This window comes from Carcharodon carcharias, chromosome 8 (assembly GCF_017639515.1).
Source record: "Carcharodon carcharias isolate sCarCar2 chromosome 8, sCarCar2.pri, whole genome shotgun sequence".
Classification (NCBI taxonomy): Eukaryota; Metazoa; Chordata; class Chondrichthyes; order Lamniformes; family Lamnidae; genus Carcharodon; species Carcharodon carcharias.
Genome location: NC_054474.1, coordinates 68,021,874 through 68,043,872, shown reverse-complemented (window position 1 = coordinate 68,043,872; position 21,999 = coordinate 68,021,874). Strand labels below are relative to the sequence as shown.

General features: G+C 45.5%; 1 protein-coding gene across 3 annotated transcripts in view; it reads left to right on the top strand.

Annotated features, from left to right (window-relative positions):
• The window catches only part of shtn3 (shootin 3), a 137,988-nt gene that overhangs the window by 97,817 nt on the left and 18,172 nt on the right, over window positions 1–21,999 (top strand). For all 3 annotated transcript variants that reach the window (XM_041192961.1, XM_041192959.1, XM_041192960.1), the window contains exons 8-12: window positions 9,329–9,475; window positions 12,881–13,034; window positions 18,146–18,311; window positions 19,014–19,084; window positions 19,707–19,807. In XM_041192961.1, coding sequence (XP_041048895.1) covers window positions 9,329–9,475; window positions 12,881–13,034; window positions 18,146–18,311; window positions 19,014–19,084; window positions 19,707–19,807 — 639 coding nt within the window. The remainder of the gene's footprint in view (window positions 1–9,328; window positions 9,476–12,880; window positions 13,035–18,145; window positions 18,312–19,013; window positions 19,085–19,706; window positions 19,808–21,999) is intronic.

Below are 21,999 nucleotides of genomic sequence, written 5' to 3'. Positions count from 1 at the left end.
AGAGAGAACAGTGTCACTTACTGCCTCATATTGATGTACTAATAGTGGGAAGGAGGGACACCCTTGATAATGTTCAGAGCGAATTCTTCCCTCTGTGCATGCACACACATAAGGACTAATAGTGGGCTGAAAGGAAACTGGTGATATTGTTCATAACTAATACTCTCACAGTGCCACTGCTAACAGTCCCTTGCTGTGTGCAAATTAGCTGCAATACAGGGACTACACAGATCAGTAAGAGGCGCACAATCAGTGAGGGGAGATTGGCCTGAGTGAGACAGAGACTGAGTGAGTATATTCGGGAATTTGGTTCAAAGTGAGAATTCAGTGCATAAGGGGAAAGCAGTACTTTAGGTAAGATTTAGTGCAAGAAGTAAAGTGTGCTGAGTGGGGTGTTTTTCAGCCTCCAGTATTTAATTTCCGCTTTGGTGTAGTAGAAGGAGCAGATAAACCAGTAACTGGCATTAGTTTTATCAGTATTGCAAGTACTGTATTGTTTTATCAGTATTGTAAATCTTACTGGCAGTGCCAAAGCCTATTGGGAGATGTAGGCTTTATTGATTATAATTAATTAGCAATTAATTAATTAACACATATTGGAGATGGCAGGTCAGGTGAGGTGCTGCAATTGCAGGATGTGGGAACTTCTGGATACCATGTGATCCAGGGCAAACATATCTGCAGTAAGTGTTTGCGGTTGCAGGAACTTTGGCTCCAAGTTATTGAACTGGAGGCCCAGCTGCAGATACTGCGGCACATCAGGGAGGGGGAAATTTACCTGGGCACTTTACTCCAGGAGACAGTCATACCCCTTAGGATGGAGTCTTCTGATTTGGTCAGTGGTCAGGGACAGGAGGGTGTGACTGCAAGTGAGGCAGGTAAGGGGACTCGGACAGCAGGAGTGGAGGAGCCTGGGCCTTTGCGATTGTCCAACAGGTTTGAGGCCAACTGGCCATGGAACCATGGTACAGAAAGCCATTCAAGCGGGGATGGGGGTGAGTTACAAGGAATTTAGTGGTAATAGGGGACAGTATTGTCAGAGGGATTGCCACTGTTCTCTGCAGCGAAGAGCATGAGTTCAGACAGCTGTGTTGCCTGCCTGGTGCCAGAGTTTGGGACATCTGCTCGGGGCTGAAGAGGAACTCGCAGTGGGAGGGGGAGGACTCAGTGGTCCTGGTCCATGTTGGTACCAACGACATAGGCAGGACAAAGGAGGAGGTTCTGCATAGTCAGTATGAGGAGCTTGGCACCAGATTAAGCAGCAGAATCGCCAAGGTCATAATCTCTGGATTATTACCTGAGCCATGTTCAAATTGGCAGAGGACAAATCAGATTAGGGAGATGAATGTATGGCTGAAAGACCGGTGCGGGAGAAATGGATTCCTATTCATGGAGCACTGAAATCAGTGCTGGGGAAAGTGGGACGTGTACCATTTGGACAGTCTACACCTGAACCATGCTGGGACCGATGTTCTTACAAACCATATAACTAGGGAAGTAGAGAGGGTTTTAAACTGTGTAGTGGGGGCAAGGGTTCAAATTTAGGAAGATCTGGCAAACCAAAGAGTAGGGACAAGGCAAAAGAGAAAGGTTTCATTACAGGAAATGAAAAACAGACCGTGATAGGAAGGAATAGAGAGTACGAATCTAATGTATGAAGCATTCAAAACAAAACAGATGAACTGAGAGAGTACATAGAAATAAATAAGTATGATTTGATAGCCATTACAGAGACCTGGCTGCAGGAGGACTAGGATTGGGACCTGAATATTAAAACCTACAGGACATTTAGGAAGAACAAGAAGTGGGGAAAAGGTGGAGGGGTGTCTCTGTTAGTTAATGATTGTATTAGCACAATAGAGAGGGATGACCTAAGTTCAGGAAACCAGGAGGTGGAAACAGTTTGGGTAGAGATGAGAAACGGTTAAGGCAAGAAGTCACTTGTGGGAGTCGTGTACAGGCCCCCTAACAGTAACCATGTGGTAGGATGGAGCGTAAAGAAAGAAATAATGGGAGCTTGTCAGACAGGCATGGCGATAATCATGGGAGATTTTAATCTAAATATAGACTGGAAAAGTCAGATGGGCAAATGTAGCCTAGATGAGGGGTTCATAGAATGCTTCCGGGAAAGTTTCTTAGAACAGCGTGTTCTGGAGCCAACCAGAGAGCAGGCTATACTAGACCTGGTGTTGTGCAATGAGATGGGATTAATTAATGATCTCATAGTGAAGGCGCTCCTAGGTAGCAGCAACCATAATATGGTTGAATTTTACATTCGGTTTGAGGGGGAGAGGAGTAGGTCCAAGACTATGTTTTTAAACTTAAATAAGGGCAATTATGAGGGCATGAAAGCAGAGCTAGCTAAAATGAACTGGCAAATTAGATTGTGGGATAGGTCAATAGAGATGCAGTGGAAAACATTTAAGGGGATATTTCAGAATACACAGAACAGATACATTCCAAAGAGTAAGAAAAAGTCCAAGGGACGGGCACACCATCCATGGTTAACTAGAAAGGTTAAAGATGGTATCAAACTTAAAGAAAAAGAACATAATTGTGCAAAGATAGGGGGAAGGTCAGAACATTGGACAGAATATAAGGAACAGCAAAGGATGACTAAAAGATTAATAAGGAAGGAAAAATTAGAGTATGAGAGAAAGCTATCCAGAAATATAAAAACAGATAGGGCTGAATTTTACATTCCGCAGGCGGGTGCGTGCTCAACATCATTGGGCGTAAAGGCACATGTGAAGACATTGGCTGAACATCCCGACATCATCTTGCACTCGTGCAATATTTCACTCGGTGGGCGTGCACAAAAGTCGGGACAATTGCCCGCCGACAATTAAGAGGGCAATTAAGCTCATAAATGGCGCAATTGTCTCTGATTTTTCATGGCCCATCCAACTTTATGGTTGGCAGAAGGGCAAATCAGCCAGGCAGCATTTGTATTTTTCATCAAACCTCATCCAAGAGCAGGATGAAATTTCTGTAATGAAATAAAATAAAAATCTGTGGACAGCACTTTTATCAGCTATATTTTCAGGTGATTGATTGTGATGCATGGACATTTTTTTTTGCAGCTTTTTAAACCTTTATTTTAGCATTTTCAGGCCTGCAGCTTTCTTGCAGTGCTCACCCACGCCTGCGGAAACATCATCGCCCGTCCTCTTCCTGCCTCACCCTGGCAGCCCTGTGCTTTCCAGCATGCGTTTTGCACTGGCTGGTTGTTAACTGGCCAGCGTGAAATCATGGTCAGGTGCCGATCACGGTCAGGGACCCGTTTCCTGACCACTCCTGGGCCCGCTGATCGCGCACATCAGCCAAATGTAAAATTCAGGCCTTAGTAAGAGTTCCTATAAATATTTTAAAAAGAAACAAGTTAACAAAGTAAGCATTAGTCCTATAGAAAGTGAGTCTGAAGAATTGATAATGGAACACAAGGAAATGGCACGTGAACTGAACTGGTATCCTGCATCAGTCTTCACTGTAGAGGATACAAGTAACATCCCAGAAGCAGCTATAAATCTGGAAATGGAAGTGGGGGAGGAACTCAGGAAAATTACAATCACTAGAGAAGTGGTACTGAGTAAATTGTTGGAGCTGCAGGTTGACAAGTGACCGGGTCCTGATGGACTGCCCTCTAGGGTCTTAAAAGAAGTGGATAGTGAGATAGCGGATGCATTGGTTTTAATTTTCCGAAGCTCTTAGAATTGGAGGAGGTCCCATTAGAATGGAAGATAGCAATTTCAAAAAGGGAGAGAGATAGAAAACAGGAAACTATAGGCCAGTTAGCCTAACTTCCTTCATAGGAAAAATGTTAGAAACTATTATTAAAGAAGCTATAGTAGGGCAGTTGGATAAGTTCAAGGTAATCAGGCAGAGTCAACATGTTTTTGTGAATGGGAAATCATGTTTAACCAACTTATTAGGGTTCTTTGAGAAAGTAACACATGTTGTGGATAAAGGGGAACTGGTGGATGTACTGTACTTAGATTTCCAGAAGGCCTTTGATAAAGCGCCACAACAAAGGTTATTGTGGAAAATAAAAGCTCATGGTATAGGGGGTAACATAGTGGCATGGATAGAAGATTGGGTGGCTAACAGGAAGCAGAGAGTAGCCACAAATGGTTGGCAAGATGTAACGAGTGGTGTACCACAGGGATCAGTGCTGGGATCTCAATTGTTTACAATGTTTATAAATGACTTGGATGAAGGGATGGATGGGATGGTTGCCAAATTTGCTGATGACACAAAGGTAGGTAGGAAAGTAAATTGTGAAATGGAGTTAGGGAGGCTACAAAAAGATATGGATTGGTTAAGTGAGTGGGTAAAAATCTGGCAAATGGAATATAACGTGGGAAAATGTGAAATTGGCCATTTTGGCAGGAAGTATAAAAGAGAAACATATTATTTAAATGGTGAGAGATTGCAGAGCTCTGAAATGCAGAGGGAGCTGGTTGTCCTAGTATGAATTGCAAAAGGCTAGTATGTCATTACAATAAGTAATTAGGAAAGCTAATAGAATATTATAATTTATTGCAGGGGGAATTGAATACAAAAGTAGGGAGGTTATGCTTCAGTTATACAGAGCACTAGTGAGACCATATCTGGTTTACCATGTGCAGTATTGGTCACCTTATTTAAGGAAGGATATAAATGCATTGGAAGCAGTTCAGAGAAGGTTTTCCAGACTAATAGCAGGAATGGGTGGGTTGCCTTATGAGGAAAGGTTAGACAGGCTAGGCTTGTATCCACTCGAGTTTAGAAGAGTAAGAGGCAACTTGATTGAAACAATCAAGGGTCTTGACAGCGTGGATGTGAAAAGAATTCCTCTTGTGGGAGAACCTAGAACTCAAGGTCAGTGTTTAAAAATAAGCAGTCGCCCATTTAAAACAGAGATTAGGCAAAATTATTTCTCTCAAAGGGTCATGAGCCTTTGGAATTCTGTTCTTGAAAAGGCTGTGGAAGCAGAGTCTTTGAATAATTTTATGGCAGAGGTGGATAGATTCTTGGTAAGCAAGGAGGTGATAGGTTATCGGGGATAGGAGGGATGCAGATTTGACATTACTATCAAATCAGCCACGATCTTATTAAATGGTGGAGCAGGCTCGAGGGGCCAAGTGACCTAGTCCTGCTTCTTGTTCATATGTTAGTATGTATGTACACTTTAAAAGTAATCCATTGGTCGTAAAGCACTTTGGAACATCCTGACCAGACGCTTATAAAGGCAAGATCCTTTTTTCATGGAGAGCTGTTTAGGAGATCTATTTTCATTTGCAGAGAAGCATGTGACAAAGTGACGTAAGTCACACTGTCTGAAGAGTATCACATCACACAGTGGCAGCATCATAACATCAATGGCACACACCTTTTTTCTGGCTCCCAATCACTTTTGCATGAAGGCAGTGCCATTTTCTGAGGAAGCAAACACAACAGGAGTTGCTCTGTGCCAACCAGTATATCAGTATCAACGGGGAATTGCTGTGGGAGGGAGCGAATGACCACAGCTAGCAGAGCATTCTGGTAGAATTGCTGTGTAGTAGTACATCTGTAGGCAATGATCCTTATTGCAATGCCTCCCTTTTAGGAAGGAAACCCTGTTGAAACTCAAAATTCTCCTATCATACGTCAAACACTTCAGAGGTTAGAAGCCAGCTGCCAGTAGAATCACAGTAACTAGGTCCACACTGTGTCCCAGTGATTCTTGATGAGTAACGGTGGAGATTTGTACTCACACTCAACTGACAGCAACCGCAGTCAATGAGTCCATCGAAAGGGATCAGTCTGGATATTGATGCCAATCATTAAAGGGGATTATATTAATCAAAAACCATTTGGCAAGCTTTATTTAGTTGTGGGTTGAATAAGATTTGAGCATAATTTTCACCACAGTGAGGTCACAGACAAGTGATGCTATGAGGGATTTTGATGCTGTTTATGTAATCAGTTTGCAAACAAATAGAAAGGTTTGTGAAACATTAATCATTTCTAGGGATATGGACCTGATATATTTCCCCCTCTCTTTTTTTTTTGTAACTTTATCCCTTTTGTTCTCTGCAGCCTCGAGGCCAAGGCGACTTGCTCATTGATCCAGTGTTGTCAACAATCAGGGATCCATGATTTACTGTAGGGAAATTGTACAGCAGGAAAACCATGTCTCTTCAAGAAAATCCAAATTTAGTTGATTAACATTTTAATTACATGTAAATGGGTTGCACATAACTGTGACCACAGGCCAAAGTATCCATCTGTTTTCTGAGCTATTTCTCCAGGGCTCCAAGGTGCATCAGGACTTTTGAGTGCAGAAAGAACCCAGCTCAGAAGTTACACCGAACTGCGACAGTTAGGATCACCAACTGTGATTAAATTTATTCCTGGAGGTTTTGTCACATGGTGTGCTCCACGCTCTGGCCACTAGTCAGCCAATATCCTTTTGACATACTGCCTTCCTATGCTAATTGGAAAGCAAAAAGATTCATTACCCAATTGGATGATGCTTTACTGTTAGCCAAACAGCCTTTTCTCCATTTTCAATATTTTTATAGAATTGTACAGCACAGAAGGAGGCCATTCAATCCATTGAGTCTACATCAGAATTTTATACTGGAAGCATTTAGACTTGCACTGTGAGTGTGTCTTCACAGTTTCACTTCAGATTTAGGGGCTTGAATTTCAATTCGGAGTCGGGAGCCAGACATCTGGATAATTTCTGGATCGTGACCTGGAGCCACATTATGTTGCTTCAATGTTGCTTCCTTCATATACCAAGGCACCTTCAACATACTCCCAAATCCACAACCTCTGTCACCTTGAAAGCCAAGGGCGACAAGATGCACCAGAACACCACCACCTACAAGTTGCCCTCCAAGCCACACACCATCCTCACTTGAAATATATCACCACTTCTTCACTGTCGCTGGGTCAAAATCCTGGAACTCCCTCCCTTACAGCACTGTGGGTATACCTACACCACATGGACTGCCACAGTTCAAGAAGGTGGCTCAACAGCATCTTCTGAAGTGCAATTAGGAATAGGCAATAAAAATGCTGGCCTAGTCAGCAACGCCCACATCCCATGAAAAAGTAAAAAAAATGCAGATACCCTTAATTGGCAAGCTCATCACCTAATTAGTGGTGCCAAGCATTGCCAAGAGGCAGGAGCTGCCTGCTGAGCACAATCCCCAAAGGCAAATGGCAGCCATAATGGGGCCTGCTGCTGCCTTGCAGAATGGAGGAGACAGAATTGAGGACTCAGGAGATTAGAGGTCCAGTAGCCTCACGATGCAGACAAGTGGCCAAACAACTACCACACAGATACTGGACCCGATCTGCCACAATAACCCTTATTGTCAAGAATTTTTCCCTCCGCAAAAACATTACTAAATGACTCTTGGCATTGCACCTAACAGCTGTGAACTAACATATGCCAGACTGTTATGGTTCAGTGATTTACAAGGGCCCTCTCCAGCCCTTTAACAAGCTCCTCATGGAGGTAATTGAAGGCAAGTTGGTTCCTGACTCTGATCCCCTGCTCTCATTTTGAAAATAGCAGCATGTCCCAGAGGTATTAGGACACTGAGATGCCATCTGGGAGCGCTATTTTCAAAGTGCACCCAGACCCTTTCTAACCCCATGGATGTTTAAAAATCAAGCCCCAGAATTTTGATGAAAGGAAAGGGAATATTAGAGGGAGTACTGTACTTGAAAAACTTTTGTGCACTTTGTAGCAGCCAAACTGGGAGTAAGAAAACCATCTGTTTCTTGATTATGGTCAGCAAGATCTGAGAGACCAGGTGAACATGGAGAAATGATAGAGAGGAAAAGGCCAGTTGATCCACTAGCCTGCCCCATACAATTGTGAGTGCTCTGCATAACTTGAGGAGAAAACATATTGAGTTCAAATCTTTTAATGTAAATTACTATTGTGGTTTTATTAGTTCTCAAGTGGAGAGGAAGGGGTTGCTGAATAGGAAAGAACTGTACTCTAATAAAATTTGTAGTGTTAATTATTTACTAAAGCCCAAAGATGTTATGTGTCCATTGTATTCCCTGGTCAATCTCCTGTTTTGTAGTTGCCTTTACATGTATAGAGCAGTGTTGAGAGAAGTGATGTGCTTTACAGGTTAATACATAAAAATGAACATACGAATTAGGAGCAGGAGTAGGTTTGAATAATGTGTTGTATTCTGATCTGGAAATACTTGCCTGGAGTGCATCAGGAAAGAGTTTAGGGCACAAGACACAGGACTGTATTGGTTCAGAATTTTGGGCCACCTGTCCTAAAGTATACAGGGGTTTCCCTGTTTACCTGTTAAAACACTCTTGGACCAGTTGGTGGGTAATGGATAATGACAATTTCTCTTGAGTGCATGGTCTTCACTACTGAACAACCTCATCTTCAATTCAATGTTGTGAGTAATTCCACAGTTTTTTGGGAAACATCTATTTCATAGACTGAAAGAGGTGAAAGAATGAAGGTAGGGCTCAAGGATGGATGCCTCCATTGTTTATGGTGGTTAAGGTTAATATCCAATGCAGAATTCTTTCCTTCTTATTAAATCCTGTGATGGGAAGTGGGAATGATGCAAATACTGAGATCAAAGTCATCCAGAATTACCCTTAATCCTTCTACACTGTTTATATTGGCAATCTTTGCCTCACCATCACCTTTATCTCATATGGAACTCCTACATTTCCCCCATTGCTGAACCTGGTTCCAAGGAGTTTGTTGTCCTTTGTTATATTAAACACTTCTTTTCCCTTCAACAGCTAAGAACTAGTTTTAGGATTTGGATCTGAAGGCTCATCTAGCTCACCTTGCACGCTGCTGGACAAGATGCCAAATAGCTTACCATCTGATAGAAGCTCCTTCTTCCACCTATTGCTTCCAACATCTTTCTGTGTGTCACAACCTTTATTGTTTCTCAGTTTTATGCTTCCTTCCTTGATTATTGCTCCATATCATTATTCCTCCCTGTGCCCTTTCTGTCCTAAAAGCTTATCAACAATCTCCTACATTAAATCCTTCTTTGCAAAGACTTCAGCCCTATTGGTCTCCTACTTTTCTCTGCCTATTCTTCCTCTCATTTACTACAAGATTTTAAACCAACCTTTCCAGATTTACATCTTCTTCTCCCTTGGTCTTTCTAACAGACATGGCATTCTATATTATGGACCTTGGCCTTCAGCCAGGTTTTTCAATGAAGGAAAATGTTAAGGATGGGAGTGGTTGGGCAAGGAGAGGGAGGGGTGGGGGATGGTGAAGACTTACTGGATGTTTTGCCCTAAATGGATTTATTATTGTTGTATTCTGACTCCCTTGCAGATGTTGATTAAGCAGAAGGAGGTGAATCGCCAGAGTGCAATCCTACTGCAGCAGGTAGATCCCAGCGTACAGCTGCTCAAAGCACTGGAGGAGGTCGCCACCATCACCAAGACCCTGGAGGAAGAAAGGCTCCAGCATCAAATAAAGGTCATAGTGTGGGTTCCGACAAGAATGTTGCTGTTTTCTTTAGTGTGAATGGTGGGTGGGAGGAGGAGGGTTTTCCACTGTGATCTGGAGCTAAGGAAATTCCCTCATCATAAAGCGATATCAGAATTGGAGAGTGACTTCAGGAGCATCCTATTCCATATCAGCTCCTGTTGGCCAAATGCCCAGGCTCATTCTGGCTGTTTACTTGGACTTATGTACCAACATACATTGAGGTGTCTGGAGTTATTTGTGTTTGCACAAAAAACAAAATAAAAAAAATTGAAATGGTTGAGAGACAGAAGCTACTTCAATGGGCAGGACTAGAGAGGGTGTCAGTGATGGTTCGTGACCATGCCACAACCCCCCACCCCCTACTCCCCCACACAAGGTGTCAAACAGAGCGATGTTATAACAGCCAGATAATCTGTTTTAGCAATGCTAGTTGAGGGATGGACATTAACCAAAGTGCCAGGACAAACTTCCATATTTTTCTTGGACATGGTGCCATGGGATCTTTTACATCTACCAAGAGAGAACAGGTGGAGCTTCAGTTAAACATCCCAACCTAAAGACTGCACCACTAACAAACCCATCGAGTACATTGGGTGGAATTGTAGCCCTACCCCCTCACCCGCCCAACCTCCCCCCAACCCCCACATCCACCCCCACCTAGGGCAGTTCTAGTTTTAACAGATGTGGATCATTTGGCTGGCAAGCAGCCTGCTCTCAGAAGCTGTGTCAGTCCTTAAAATATTTTAAGGAGCTTGCATGCCTCCAATTTAATGTACTTTTAATAGCCAGAGACCAGTTTCTCAGGCCTCTGAAAACCCAGCAGATAAATGGAAGCATGAGGAGCCAGACCCATTGGGTAAGTGCCTTCTTAACACTGTATATAGACCAGGTGGAGAAAGAATATTTCCCCATGCCCAGCAAGCCAATATGGAAACCACACCCCTCCCCACTCCTGACTATCTAAACCCCTATGATCAGTCCGGCTTCCTCCTTGTCATCTGTCCGACTCCTCCTCCACAGTGATTACTCTGACCACACCCCCACCCCTTAGTGTGATCTCTCCGACTCCCTCCCAGTGATTGACGCCCTCACGATCATTGACCCCTTCCTGATGACGGATCACAAGCTGCGGCCTGGTTCCACAGGCCTATTTAAGTGACAGCCAGCCTTCAATCTGCCTAGGTGCATCTGGAAACAGCCTTTCTTCAAAAATAAATGTCAAAATTTTTTTTAAATCTTTAAATTCAGTCCTTCTGTTAAACTCAGTTTGATTTCCAGGAAATCAAGTCCTTCCAGGTTTTCCTTCTGAAACCCCACTACCCCATTGCACGCACCGCCATCCCCCCCCACTCCCCCCCACGTCGGCACCACCACACTGTCCCCCCCACACCACATTGCCCCTCCCAACACCACCGTACTGCCTACTGCCCCCAACCCCCACCACCACACTGTCCCCCCCAACACCACCACACTGCCCCCAGCCCCCCCACCACCACACTGTCCCCTGCGCCACCCCCACTCCACACTGCCCACCACCACACTGCCCCCCCACATTACCCTCCACCCCAACACACTGTCCCCCAACACTACCACACTGCCACCCTCAACACCACCACACTGCCTCCCCTGCCCCCATGCCACCACACTGCCCCCCCCACGCTACCCTCCACCCAACCACACTGCCCGCCCAACACCACCACACTGCTCCCGCACACTACCACATTGCCCCCACCCCACAACACTGCTCCCGGCTCCCCCACCACCACACTGCCCCTCGCCCCACCATACTGCCAACCCACCCCACTACACTGCCCCCATCCCCTCACCCCACCACACTGCCCCTCACCCTACCATAGTACCACCTCTCCTCACCCCACCGCCCCCATCCCCCCCCCCCACACCCCTACACTACCAAACTTCCCCCCTGCCACACTGCCCCCCAACAGTACCAGACTGCCCCCTGCAACCCCCACCACCACACTGTCCTTTGCCCCACTACACTGCCCCCCATTCCCCCATACTGCATCCCCGCCCAGCACAGCACCACAATGCCCCCCAACCCCACCACACTGGCCCCAACCTCCCCCCGCCCAACCACATTGCCCGCCCCCCCAACCCCCCATCCACAGACCCTCTCACCTCCCCATTGTTATCAGGGCCATTAGGAGATATGGTGGCGTAGGGTAATGTCACTGTACTAGTAATCCAGAGGCCCCGGCTAATGGTCTGGGGATATGGGTTCAAATCTCACCACGACAGCTGGTGAAATCTGAATTCAGTTAATAAATCTGGAGTATAAAACTAATCTTAGTGATGACTGTCATGACAACTATTATTGATTGTTGTAAGAACCCATCTGATTCACTAATGTCCTTTAGGGAAAGAAAATCTGCCATCCTTACCTGGTCTGGCTTACATGTGACTCCAAACCCACAGTAACATGGTTGACTCTTAACTGCCCTCTGAAATGGCTTACCAAGTCACTCAGTTCAAGGGCAATTAGGGATGGTCACCAAATGCTGGCCTTGTCAGTGACACCCACATCCCGTGAAAGAATAAAGATTAAGTAGAATTATGACTGGACAAAATGCTCAGTGTTGTAACGTGGCATCGAAGCCCATCAACCTGAGAAGCCACCTTGTGTGCCAGATAATTCAAATTTGCATCACAAACACATGGGGGTAGATTTTTAAATTGCTGGTTAGGTTTAAAGTGAAGGATTAGCTGTCCATTATAGAAACTGTCTATTTTTCATTTCTAACGAAGTCAATGAAAATGGAAATGAAAAACAGACGTTTTCTCTTATAACCAGATGCTGACCTGCAATTGGAGTTTCAGTTCTGGCCAGTTGCATTGAAAATCTGCACTGTGGAGAATAGAATCTCTAAGTGAGGAAGAAGGAATTAATAAAATGTCCTTAGCACATCATTCAGAAATGTCCCATGCCAATTTATATACAATGAATTACTTTGAAATGCAGTGACTGTTGTTAGCCAATGACCGGAAAACTGAGTCTTTTTTAAAAATTTTAAACAATACTTAGTACATTTTTACAAGAATGACTTGAGAAAAAGGTTATTCCAAAAGTCAGAATGTGGGTCATATAAGAGAGACAAATGCTCACCCCACTATTCTGAGATGCAGTGTTTACTAGTATATTTTAATTCTTGCAGGCTGTAGTTAGTTATAATGCACCCAATTTAAAGATAGACATAGTTGTAGTGCTGTAGTAACCCAGCTGAACACCATTGTGTGTAGTAACCCAGTTGAACACCGCTGTGTATCATCTGGTTCTGAGCCAGTGGTTTGTAAAGCATCAGCTGAAGGCAGCCTGAGGTACTGACAGTTTCCATGTTATAAACTGGCAATAATTTCCAAGCCCTTCCTCCACAGATTCAAGAGCTAGAGTCTTGTCTGAATGAGTCGGCACTGCAGAAGGAACTGGGTACATTACAGAGACAACTGGAGATGGTTGAGGAGGAGAGACGGGAGTCAGAGCAACGAGTACAAGAGGTGGAACAGAGGAACTGTGAGCTGGAGGACCAAGGTGTGAACTGATTGTAAAGAAGGAACAAATATGCATTCATTTAACGCCTCAACCTCAGGATGTCCCAAAGCGCTCTCACAGCTAAGGAAGTACTTTTTCAAATGTTACTCAGTGTGGTAATGTAGGAAACGAGACAGACACATTGTGCAAATCTGGGACAATTCCATCCAAAGTATGGTGACGGGTGGGGAAAAAAGTTATTTTACCTGCTGGTTGTAAAGGTGGGTTTTCGCGCCATATCATCACATTCCTAGCGCATCCTGCCTCATTAATAATGTATCCATGGGAAACACACCAGATTGCTCAGTGACCTCAGTGCTTCCTCGCTCCAGGCGCTATATTTAAAGCGCACCAGAGTGCATGCCTACTTCATGCCTACAGGCCAGGACTGCTCCAGGCCACAGTTGGCTCCAAAAACAAAGAAAAACGGCAGCCCCCAAATTTAGTGGCACCTCTCTGGGATGCCTGCTGGATGCAGTGGAAGGCCACCGCAATGTCCTCTACTCCCTCTCTGGCCATAGGAGGTACACCAGAGTCACAAATCTGGCCTGGGAGGAGGTGGGCAGCAGCAGTCAGCATCACCGGAGCACCAAGGTGGTCAGCCATTCAGTGCAGAAAGAGGATGAATGATCTCATCCATTCCGCTAGAGTAAGTCAAACACCTCATCAGTCTCAACTCTTACACTCACAAATCCATCATACATCCACAAGATCGGACACCTTAAGGGACAACACCACTAACTCTCACACACACCCTCACATCTCCACCAGGCTCATATCATCAGGAGCTCACATTCTCATTCTGTCCATGGCTCCGCTCACCACACAAACATTCCACGCAGTACCATGTGTCCTGCTCACACTTTCTCCATCTGTTTTCATGCAGGAGAAGCTGGCTCACAACAGCAGGAAGTGGTACCAGACTGGGGGTGGAGTGGCCCACATTAGGTCCCTCACTCACTTTGAGGAGTGTGCCATCTCACTGACTGGTGAGGACATGGACCATGCCTGCGGCGATGGTGAGATTGGCGGCGAAAACCTACATGAGAATCCTGCACCACATCATCCCTCTCTCAATGCAACTGTGAGTGCTTTCTCTCCTGTTTTGGACTCTGCTGATGCACTATTTATCTCTACTTTGGTTCACAGGGAGCTCTGCCGAGTAACCGACACTCTCAGCCAGCCAGTCCCTCAGTTTCATCCAGGTCCTCACCTCCAGCTAAGAGGACACCTCCTCCATTGAAGAGCTGGAAATAAGCAGCCTGGAAGACCCATCACAGCACTTACCCACACGCTCCACCAGTGCAGACACACACCTCAGTGGGACCTAGATCTAGAGCAGGCTTGGGTTCACAGTCTGGTGATCACTACACGAACCCGAGTCTGCAGCAGGAGAAGGCAGGTTTGTGTGAGCTCCCCAGCACTCGGAGGACTGCTGGGGAAGAGGCAGCTGTGAGGTCCGAGTCAGATGACGAGCCTCTGGATTCGGCCTTCCAACTCATTGTGGAGATTCAGCAGAAGACGGGGGAACATCACACAGAGCTGTTGGAAGCCGTCAACAGAGTAGCATGCAGGCCGGAGGAGTGCGACTGTCTGTTCTCTGATGAAGTAATGCCCATGTGTGTGCATATGTAGGTCTCCAGGGGAAGGATGGTGGACACCATGGAGACCCTGGTCCAGCAGAACGCGGTGATGAGCGCAGACCTGCACTCCATTGTGGTAGCCAATGCTGAGTTCCTGCAGTGGCAACGCAAGAGGGAAACGGGGCACGTTGATGTCCCTCCAAGTGCTCCTTCCCCTCAAGGAATCAGGCTGGTGCCCTCAGGCATGCGAGGGGAGGAGGAGCAGCAGTTGTCCATTCCCTTTGCCTGTGACCCCCTCAACCTCATCCTCTGTCACCACAGAGGGAGCAGCAAGCCCATTGAGCACAGTCAAAGCAAGCCAGGGCCCTCAAGATCTCAGCTCTCCAGAGGATGCACGCCAAAGTCATCAGACGCATTGCACAGGCTGTCTCCACCCCTGCTGTGGATGTCAATGCAGCACCTAGAAAAGTTAAGAAATTCTGATCACAAGTGGCTACACGGGTGAACACATTTTGTCACTTTATAATCGGAAAATGTATTCACTTTCACTGAATAATGTGTAATATTATCTTTCAGCTTCCTTGACAGGATTTGCAAGTCCTCCCACTGCATCACCCTCAGTAGCAGTGCAGCAGGACCATGAGACATTCTGCGGGAAGAAGCGTACGTGTGGGGCAGGATGTTTCGGAGCTTCGTGCAAGCACTCTCCCTCGCACGCAGAGCCTACGTCAATCACACTCCTTTCACTGTCCTGAGCATTTTCAATGCTGCCTGCTGGGCTCTCTCTCAGTTGTCCATCTGAGCTGACCCGTATCTCTGCTCGCCCACTGATCACACTCCCTTGCAGCACTTGTGCCCGTCCCACACGATTTTGACAACAATGGTCGTAGTCAGATTTTTGCTCAACTCCCCTGTCCTTTCCCCTCCCCCAGTCACTCATGTCCTTTCACCCATCATTGTCAACGTCTCTGGAATCATCTGCCACCTCCCCACCATCACCTACCAACCCAAACCCTTTTCTTTTCAGGATGTGGAGGTGAACGTGCACACTCCTTACCTTCCTGAGAATCCCACCTCCATCCACATTGACCTCCCTGACCTCCTCCTTCCAACCCCCAGGGTCTGTGTCTGCCTCCGAGTCCTCTCTAACCACCCTCGCTGTCCCTTCTACTGCTACCAATGCACCCTTATCCTCCCACCTCACTCTGCCCCCTCTCATGTTCACCATTCCCTCCTACTATGCCCACCCTCAGTTCGCTCCCCAGGAGGCAGTCACTGACTCCACAGACCCCTCCCTTGCACATTCACCTGGACATCCTCCACACCTTACTCCCTCCTCCCCTTTACTCCCCCCTGCCCTCAACTTCACCACCACCACCCCCGCCCTCAACCTTCATCCCCACCTCCCAACCTCACATCACCCGGTATACATTCCTCTCCCAGTCAAACCTAGACCTGCATCTCTCACTGACGCACCCCCCTCTCCCACCAACCATCATGCAACCCCCAACTCCCTTCTCCTCCCCCTCCATCCACCACTCCACTACCCCACCCCCCGCAACCCCCGGTACACCTTTCTCTCCCACTCACAGCTAGGCCTTCCTCTCCTCTCCCCCTCACCGATCATCTATAGCAGCCCATGGCCAAGACCGTGATGTTCTGAAGCAGACCCCAGACATTGATGGAGACCTCCCACCTTCCGTGAGCTGCTTGGCGGCAGAGCTATGTCCATGAGAATCCACCCAGCACACAATGCACGTGTTCCTCTGGGGTCCGGTAGCTTTAGGGCTACAGCATCTTCTCCTCAGATGTCTGCGATCTGAGCAAGGCCTTAACAGCAAGTCACAACTTCTGCACTTGTCCAGATGTGTTCTAGGCCGGTGTGTTTTCCTGCTGGTATAACGGTAATTCAGGCACAGGGGGCCAATTCCTGTTGGGCCTTACTTTGCATCCATTTACTGGGACGCAAAGTGAGTTGACGCTGGCCTCCAGTGCGGTTGACGTTCTGCCATGGCGGATGCCATCAGATGATCTCGCTGTGATTTCACACCAGTGTGAAACTGATTTTTGGCCTTCTCGCCAGATTGACTCCCTCCCGCCTGCCATGACACCCGGTGCCAACAGGGCCGGAAAATTCTGGCCATTGATTATGACGAATATCCCTGATTAAAGAATTGCAAATAACCTTTTCTGACTGCAGAGTATCAGTGCAGCTTGGGCGATATTCCAGCTGCAATTAAATAAAAACTGCACAAGCTTAAAATTACTGCCTGTGATATTAACAAGAGGATTCAAATGCTCTCCTGACTGGCTTGCCATCTTCCCCCTCCAGAAAACTTCAGCTCATCCAATCCTCTGCTGGCCATATTCACCCATCACCCCTGCGTTCACTGACACCCATTGTCTCCCAGTCCTGCAGCGTTTCGATTTAAAATTCTCATCCTTATTTTCAAATCACTCCATGGCCACCCAGCACTACAGAGAGAATTTTTAGCTCAATGGACAGGTGCATACCCGACCCGACTGAGCGAAAATGATGCACGATGACGTCGGACGAGCATCCCGACGTCATCACGCACTTATGTGATGGAGTCAGCAGCGCGCCCACCGACAATTAAAAGGCCTATTAAAGCCATTAAGGTCATAATTCAAAGAAACTTTTCACTGCCTGTCCAACATTACGGTGGGCAGGCAGGCAAAAAGGCCAAGCGGCCTTTGCATTTTTTAGGAAGCCTCATCCACGGGCGGGATGAGGTTTCCAACAGCAAATAAAAATTAAATAAAAATGTTTAAGTTTCATTTGTAACATTTCCCTGCTCTGTGCCTCAGGGAGATTTTCACGTGCAAGTTCGTGCTCGCCCTCCTCCCTCCGCCACCTCCCAAGACAGGCAATGCTCTGTATTGCTGCTCGCGTTTCGTGCTGTGTGTGCCTTAACTGCTCTGCCTGCGTGAAATAGAGGTCTGGCCCCAATTGCAGGTGGTGGTCAGCTTCCCACCACTCCCACTGAGTGGAGAAAAATCCTCCCCTATATCTCTGCAACCTCCTCCAGCCCTAAGATCTCTGCATTCCTTCAGTTCTGGCTTCTTGAACATCCTTGATGTAATCACTCCACCATTGGAGGCTGTGTGTTCTGCTGCCTAGGCCCTAAGCTCTGAAATTGCCTTTATAAGTCCCTCTGCCTCCTCACTTCTTGCTTCTCCTTTAGGATAAAATCTATTTCTTTGACCAAGCTTTTGGTCACTATTCTAATATCTTCTTATATGATTTGGTGTCAATTTTTGTTTGATAACACTCCTATGAAGCACCTTGGGACATTTAGCTATGTTAAAGGTGCTATAGAAATACACTTTTTGTTGTTGCTGTAGCACTATTTTGCCTTCCAGCTCTGGAAGAAATGTCTATACTTGGCCTGAGGTAACAGCATTTTTTGATGAGAACCATGTTTCAGAATGAAATAGTCATCACTGCACATGAGAGCAGCAGGGATCATTCCAAGCACTAAAGTGCATCTTTTCATCTTTTTGCAGTGAAAGAATTAAAGGAGAAGATAAAGTTTCAAGTAATTGAATCAGCTCCCACCATAGCTCCACCTCCACCCCCTCCACCAACTCCACCCCCTCCCCCTCCTCCTCCCCCTCCACCTCCTCCTCCCCCTCCCCCTCCACTTCCATCAACACGCTGCAACCCAATAAGGTATGTACCTGGAATCCTCCATGAGTTAGATGTGGAAAGGAGGTAGAAGTAGCAGGCGATAGATCTAATGGACGAGACCATAGGGGAATGAAACTAGGGAGAGATGGGCGTTCGAATTGAGGATAGGGAGAATAGCAGGGGAAGGATTGGCTTGGTGGGCAAGAGTAGAAAGGGAAAACAATAAAAGCAGCTGAATGGGTGGTCTCTATCTCAGCGACAAGATCCATGAGTTCTTCACACTTATTGTTAGGGGTGATGGTGAAGGGTAGTGGAGGGAATAGTGGTGTAAAGAGCTAATGGAGAAAAAGAGGCTGGGGTTATCTTTGTCACTAACATGAGCCTAAAGTATTGAGAGAACATGGAGAGTGAGGTCCAGCTGAGCTTGATGTCATCCATTCAGTTATGATGGACAGGTGGCTACACCTAGTTGTGAGTCAGATACATTCAAGTTTGTGTGTCTTGGACTCAAGAAAGCAAAGATGTACACAATGGCAGAGGAATCACAAAGATGGAAGATAGTAATGGTTTTGAGGGCATCAGAGGAGATGAGGGACAGTAGCTGAACAAATCAGTAGCTGCACAGGTGTTGTGGCAAACAGAGGACCAATGGCTAGGCTGTTATGGGTTAAGGAAGTGTTGATAGTGGCTGTGAAGAGGTGATTTGTTTTGTCTCTGCCTGGAATCTCACTTTTTCCCTTACAGTTCCCTCATTGCGATAGTACGAAGATCGTCCAAGAACTCCAAGACACAGCTGAAGCCTGAACCTACCAACAGTAAGTAATCAGCCTCATGTTAAGCCAGAAGTAGGTGTCAAAATTCATCAACATAATAGACACAATCTGTTGGGATGAAGTTTTCAGTTAATTTCCATAACAGAGAGGATAACCCGCTCAGTGGTTAGCTGACAGGTTTGCACACCCAACCGATTTTAGTTCCCATTGACTTTAGGCACATTCAATTAAAATTGGCCCCAGACGTATAGCATAAATTTGCTGTGGCTTGACTCACAGCTGCTCTGTGCTGAAAAGTTTTGCTCCTTACAAGAAATATTGAAAAGACAGCAAAACCCCTATGAGGTTTGCAAGCTGAACATGAACCTCCCTCCTCCTTATGAATATGATATTCACTGATCAAACTGGGCTCTCCTTGCATTTGTATTTCAATAGATCTGAAATGGGAAGAAAAATCCTGGGAACATGAAATTAAAGTCTAACAAGTCTCAGCCTGAGGAAGGAGACATTCTCACACATTTTGCTAATGGAGGAGAGGGAACCTAAGTATCTCACTGTTACAGGTTCATCACTAGAGTGCAGTAGTTAGCAAATCCAGCCCTGGGCCATGTAGTTTTGAGTAAGATGCATACTCTTGTTTGATTTCCTCTCTCATTTTCTGTAGACCAGACCGGGATTGATGATGTGAAAGTGAAAGCTGTGAATGAAATGATGGAACGGATAAAGCACGGTGTCATGTTGCGGCCTGTGGCTCAGGTCTCGAAGGTGAGATCCCTGAGAGTTTGGTTCATACTAACCCACAAACAGGACAGCCTACCATCTGGACCACCATTTTGAGGGTCCCATTTTTCAATTGTGAGGATACAATATATCCTTGTGGTTTTGTTCCCACTGAGATAGGCTGAATTTGTTTCACTCAGGACACAAGACAGAGGAGACGTCCACGCCCTTTGTCTTGGCTGGAATCCATTCCAGGTCCCCATCATCATAGAGATGACGACAATGTTCTAATGCTCTGTTAGGTAACATATGTGGTAAAACAGCAAAAAACTGAACAAAATAAAAAGTTGACGTAACTTCTGCAAACAACTGAAAAATCTAAATGCTCCCAATGACGTGAACAATAGTAGCACCAAAAGTCTAATGCACAATTTTGTTGTATTTTGATAAACAGGCTGATCCAAATTTCCATTAATTTAATTGCAGGAGACAGAACAATACAAGGAAGCAAAAAATCTATTAACAGGAGTACAGTGAAGAGCAAATCATTTCCTCCCTCATCCCATCCCACCTAGTAATTAGCTATTTAGATGCTACTTGGTGTATTTTTTTTTAAAGTAATTTGGAAGCTGGTCTGTGGTCCTGATAATTTAGGTAGTTCAGTTAACAATGCATGCTATGTTTACCAAATATTTTTTTAAAATAGTGAACATCTAAACACAAAAGAGCTGCAAAACTAAACAATTGGATGAATGAAGTGGGCACATTTGATTATTTTCCTTCTACTTTTCTGAATGAATACCAAAGAAATGATAATTGAACACAGATATTGAGTGGGTAGCAGTCCTGTCTGATCCAGCCACATACTCTCCATCATCCTTTGGAGCTGTGGTGCCTTTTTCAGGGATCAGTTCCCCAGGGTGATCTCCCTGGTCAGAACTGCTAACTGCCCAGCCATTTACAGCAGTGGGTTGGGGGAATCCCTGCAGAAATTTATGGCCAATGGTTCTTTAAATAAAGTGTGACACATTTATGATTGTTCTGCTGTCTGATAGTGAGTGCTTGAAGTGAACGGATTGTGTCTGTAAATGGCGTAAGTCAGAAACCCTCAAATGTTACAGAGCCACAAAGTGCTTCCAGAACTCAGGGGTTTAAATACCTGCTCCACTCTCTGTAATCTCATCAAAGGGCTGGAACACATGGGAGTACTTCAACTTGGCTGATCAGATTGTGATGTTACAATGCAAGTTACCCTAGGCAACTATAGTCAACATGGAAAGAATATTTTTAAGCAGAAGACCTTGAAATCTTTGCTCTTCTCCTAGTGATTGAAAGGAGAGTCCATGTGTAAAGATTGTCTGACACTCTATTGAAAGGAAAACACATTAAAGTATGTAAAACTGTGGGATTCCAGGTACCTTCTGTCAAAAATAGGCAGAGAGCTATTGGAATTGAAAGGCCACAGACCTGTTTTCCACAACAGTTAATGGCTGGTCCTCCTTAGTGAAGGAGAAACAAACCTTTCACTGCCTGTTATTTTTTTCCTGTGTTAATCAAAAGACAGAAATTAGTTAATGCCAAGTCTCAGAGCTTTACAAGTAACTTTGTACATCACGAGCAGATCTCCCAGGGAATTTCTTGTGGTAAGTTAACATAAGCTCTGTGTATTATTCTCTTCCCAAATTCAGCCTGTGTTTAGCATGCCTAGCCCCTTTAAAACCACAAGGTCCAATTGGTATAAATTGGCACATTCTGAGGTCAATTAGAAGCTAAGTGCTGGTGTTGCGAGAAGTATGGGTGTAAATAAGCAGCCGCTTGTTAAGTTCTTGCCACCTTCTGATGAGGAGAGATCAATTACGTAAAAAAGGACAGAGATGAAGAATATTATTTGCATCATTCAGTTTTGCTTTGCAATGTTGTTTTATCATTTAAAACTGCCGTCAGGGAGAAGGTAGGAACAGACATTTGTGTAGCAATTCTTCTGTTCGGACAACTTCCTCGTGCCGTTGCAAATGGGAAGAATGGGACAAGTGTAGGTCTTCCCATTTCGAGTATTTTATCTGTTGGTGACTCCAATAAGCCACAATGCCAGTCAGGAAGCAACCTGAATTACAATGTTTACCTTGACAGTATTGGTCAAATTAATCTGACTAGCAAAATATAATGGTTGGCCAAGCAAGTTTGAGCTTTAGCACCAAGTAAACGGCACTAGAAAAGTAAGCAGTCACAAATTGCAT